This window comes from Fukomys damarensis, unplaced genomic scaffold, assembly GCF_012274545.1.
Source record: "Fukomys damarensis isolate Sample0158 unplaced genomic scaffold, DMR_v1.0_HiC HiC_scaffold_13, whole genome shotgun sequence".
Taxonomy (NCBI): domain Eukaryota; kingdom Metazoa; phylum Chordata; class Mammalia; order Rodentia; family Bathyergidae; genus Fukomys; species Fukomys damarensis.
The window spans coordinates 34,525,328-34,529,111 of NW_022900925.1; the positions used below are offsets into that span (position 1 = coordinate 34,525,328).

Below are 3,784 nucleotides of genomic sequence, written 5' to 3' on the forward strand. Positions count from 1 at the left end.
TCCCGCGTTCAGCAGCAGCCCTCGCACACCTCGCACACGGACACACGCTGTCCCGGGCACGGCCTGCGCCCTGGCGAGGGCAAGGTCCTTCCTCACCACCAGTGCCAGCAGACAAACCCTGTCTCCGGGCGCTCAGCCCCCGTCCCCCACAGAAGCAAAGCGTGCTGGGTGCTGGGCGGGGAGAAGACACAACTGCAGGCCGGCGTCTTCCTCTGCCTGAGACCTGGGCCTGCTCTCCGCCCCAGGGAGCTCATTTCCATCCCGCCGCCGGGAAATGGAAGGAGGCCAAGTCGCCCACGCAGGAGAACCCTGCTCGCAGCCCACACTGCAGCCCCAGGCTCGGGCGCCTCACTCACTCACTCAGCCAAAGCCTCCGTGAGACTCGGAAATGAAGGCGGCCGGGGAAGAGCACAGCGGGCCCCGGGCTGGGCCGGCAGCCATCACAAGCGTCCCGGTTCGGGCGGGGGCCGGAGCTGGCGTCACCTGCGGACAACCACTCGGCCCGGCGGCCCCTCTTACCCTAGGATGCTCAAGCAGACCTTGCCATTGCGGTAGAAGTTGGGGTTAAACCGCACGGTGTTGTTGCCCGTGGTCATCAGTTTGACCCGAGGAGGGTGGATGGGATAGTCGGGCGGACACCGGAACACGAACAGGAAGAAACCGCCTTCGTAGGGAGTGTCGAAGGGGCCTGTGATCAGCGCGTGGATCTGCAGAACAAAAGCTGTCTCAAGGCTGTGAGGGGAGCCCCACCCAGCCCTCCCTGTGCTCGCACCGCACTCCAGCAGACTTGCTGGGAATGTTAAGAATCCCACCACAACTGGGCACGGCGGTGCACTCGGGAGGCCGAGGCAGGAGGATCCTTGTGACTTCAAGGCCAGGCTGAACTACACACGTAGAGAAACCCTGTCTCAAAAGAGGAGGAGGACTGGGGATTTAGCTCGGTGGCATCGCACCTGGTTCACCAAGTGTCTCCTAAGTTCGATCCCCAGTACGGGGGAAAAACACAAGGGAAGACTCCAAACCTCACTCAGGGTTTGTCCCAGCACTAGCAGCTCAAGGTGGAAAATGAATCTAGTCAAACATCACACCTTGAGTAACCCTTAAGTCCTTTAAAGCCTGACTTTTGGGCAGGCCTCCTGGATAAGTGTTACATACAACAAATAACTAGAACTTCCCATGTAAAATAAACATGCATCCATAAAACAATTTTAGTTTTAGGGTTTTTTTTTTCCTTTCAAGACATCTCACAACGGAACCCAGGCTGGCCTCCAGTTTGTAGCAATTCTCCTGCCTCAGTCTCCCTAAGTGCTAGACTACAGGTGTGCACCATCATGCCCAGCTACCATGCTTAATTTTAAGAAACCAGTTCTTATTTTACTGAGTGCATTTGTGGGTCCATCCAGGCTAAGCATCCACTCCTGAACTCATGCAGCAGGCAGTGAAAGGAACTGGAGGCACCTGCTCCTCTCTGCAGGGAGCTAACCTGTGGAGGGTGTGGCTCAAGTGGAAGCCGGGGTGTTTAAGATACGGAGGTGGGGAAACTCGGGGTCCACTCAGGGCAGTGAGATCATCCCTGAAGTTTCCCCATCACCGCTGCTTTGGGGAGAAAACCAAAACTGCACTCTGTAAGACAGAATACTACATCCTCTTCCTCCACGAGCCCTTCATTACTGAACACGCTTTGCTTCCCTTTGCTTGTCTGAGACAGGGTCTCACCCTGTATGTAGCCCAGGCTGGCCTCAAGCACTCAGTGATCCTCCTGCCTCAGCCTCCTGAGTGCTGGGATAACAGGCCTGCCCACCACACCCAGCAGCATGTTCTCCCTTTCTTGAAGGGTGGAGGTGGCTCAAGTATATTTGTCTTCAAAGGCTCCAGAGGCCTCATGTCTGCTCAGAGTTTGAACAGTAAGAGGAAGAGGGACCTTGCAATCCTGCCCCTCAGTCCCTAGCTCACCATGCCCGCCCGGCAAGTTCCTAGCTTTCTTCCAGCCCCTGATCATCCAAGGGGAAGAGCAGGCTCAGCTGGCCTCAGCCTACACAGCACCGGCTCTGGGACTCCGAACTAGCGTCCAGCACTAGGTCTGACAGGGGCAAGAGGTGCCGGGAAAACATTTCTATCCACACAAACAAGCACGATAAATAAATGAATGCAAAGGAAGCCCTTTTGAAACAACGAAGGACACGCCAGTGACCCAAAAGTTGGATGTTTAAGAAATCTGAAAGTGTAAATTCTCACTTAAAACAACACTAGCAGGATTGGAAAACAAGATTTCTTCCCAACACCAATTTAAAATTGCACATTCACTCCGGAGGGCAAACCCGACATTAACTACCGCACGACCACTCTAAGTGGGGCCCTGTGACCACCGGCCCTGCCCGGCCTCCCCGCATCTCTTCCACAGATGACCAGGGTCTGCATCGTCTGGACGGAGGACACTAGGAGGGCGAGGGTGCCTGTTCACCGTCACCCCAGGATGGGGCTTCTTCAAGCCAAGAGCACGCGGGTGCGCCCTGACCACAGACACGGCTCCAGGCTCTGCCTTAGCTGCGTGACTTCGGGTCTTACTCTCCCGGTCTACATAAGCAGAGGTGAGCCGAATCATCGCTCGATTTCCCACCCGACCCGACCCATCAGGTTCCTACCTTGGTCATGTCCACAGTATCCGGGACCACGAACATGCCCGGGGGCGGCTCCTTGTAGATGGACATGATGTCCCTGCAGGACACCAAGAGGGCGCAGGTGTGAGCGGGGAGGAGGCCCCCAAGGCCCAGGGGTCGGGAGAGCCGTGCTGGGCACCACAGCGTCGGCCCTGCCTCGCCGGCTGAGAAATCTCAGCAGAGCGCCTGCCAGGCAGGCGGGAGAGAGGAGAGAGGGTTATCAAAGCGGCATTGTCTCCTCCGGGGAGGCCGGGAGGGGCGAAGCAGGGATCCCGAGGGCACCAGAGGGCACGCGGCCCATTCGCTCATCCCTCCCACCCCGTTCCCAGGTACTCAAAAATGCTTCGGTAACCACGACGACCCCGCTAAAAATCCAGCCCCACACAGCACACGGGACGGCGGGACCGGTGTCTTCCTGCTCTGGGGAATGCGGCGGAGACCTGGGCGGGCTGGGGACAGGGAGACCCTCCGGAGTCACGGGAAGATGACGGGGTGACACACACGGGGACAGACTCCAGGCTTTACCTCACCCTCACCGGCTCGACATCAGGTGAGAGCACAGGGCGAAGGAAAACATTCTCGGGAGGGAAAGTCCGGGGACGTGGTAGGGTGGGGAGGGACAAAAACAGGCAGAAGCGGGTGACAGAGCACACAGCGAGAAGTACGGCGGACCAGCGGTCTGCAGGGGCCGGAGGGATGGACAGCCGGGCGTGCCACGCACCGCACCGGTGGATCTCACCCCGACCGCGACACGCAGGTGGGGACACCGGAAGGAGCCGGGAAGGCGCGGGCTAAGATCCAGGCGAGACAGATGCCGGCGTGGGGGCGTGGGGAGAGGTCGGTCATCGGAACGGACAGCGGCTAAACGGGGTCACCCTCCCCTGCGGACGGGCACCCCGGCCGACCCTACTATCGGACGATGGGATCGAGGCTCAGTCACCCGAGAGACGAGCACAGCAAGGACTCGGGCCTTTGTTCCGCCACCCGAAGTGAGCGTGCCCGCTCCACAAAGTAGACCCGATGACCCAAGGAGGGGGACGCGGCGGGGAGGAGGTCCCGGGCCACCGGGGGGGCGAGCTTCCGGAACAGGTGAAGGAGTGGACAGCTTTGGGGGACCCCACTGGGGA

The 3,784-nt window shown here is 59.3% G+C and overlaps 1 protein-coding gene across 1 annotated transcript in view; it reads right to left on the reverse strand.

Moving 5' to 3' along the window:
• Positions 1 to 3,757, reverse strand: part of Ube2z (ubiquitin conjugating enzyme E2 Z) — an 8,693-nt gene extending 4,936 nt beyond the window's left edge. The window contains exons 1-2 of the mRNA XM_033763111.1: positions 2,643 to 3,757; positions 520 to 707 (exon numbers count right to left, since the gene is read on the reverse strand). Of these exons, the coding sequence (XP_033619002.1) occupies positions 520 to 707; positions 2,643 to 2,708 (254 nt within the window). The 5' untranslated portion in view covers positions 2,709 to 3,757. The remainder of the gene's footprint in view (positions 1 to 519; positions 708 to 2,642) is intronic.
• Positions 3,758 to 3,784: the final 27 nt, after the last annotated feature.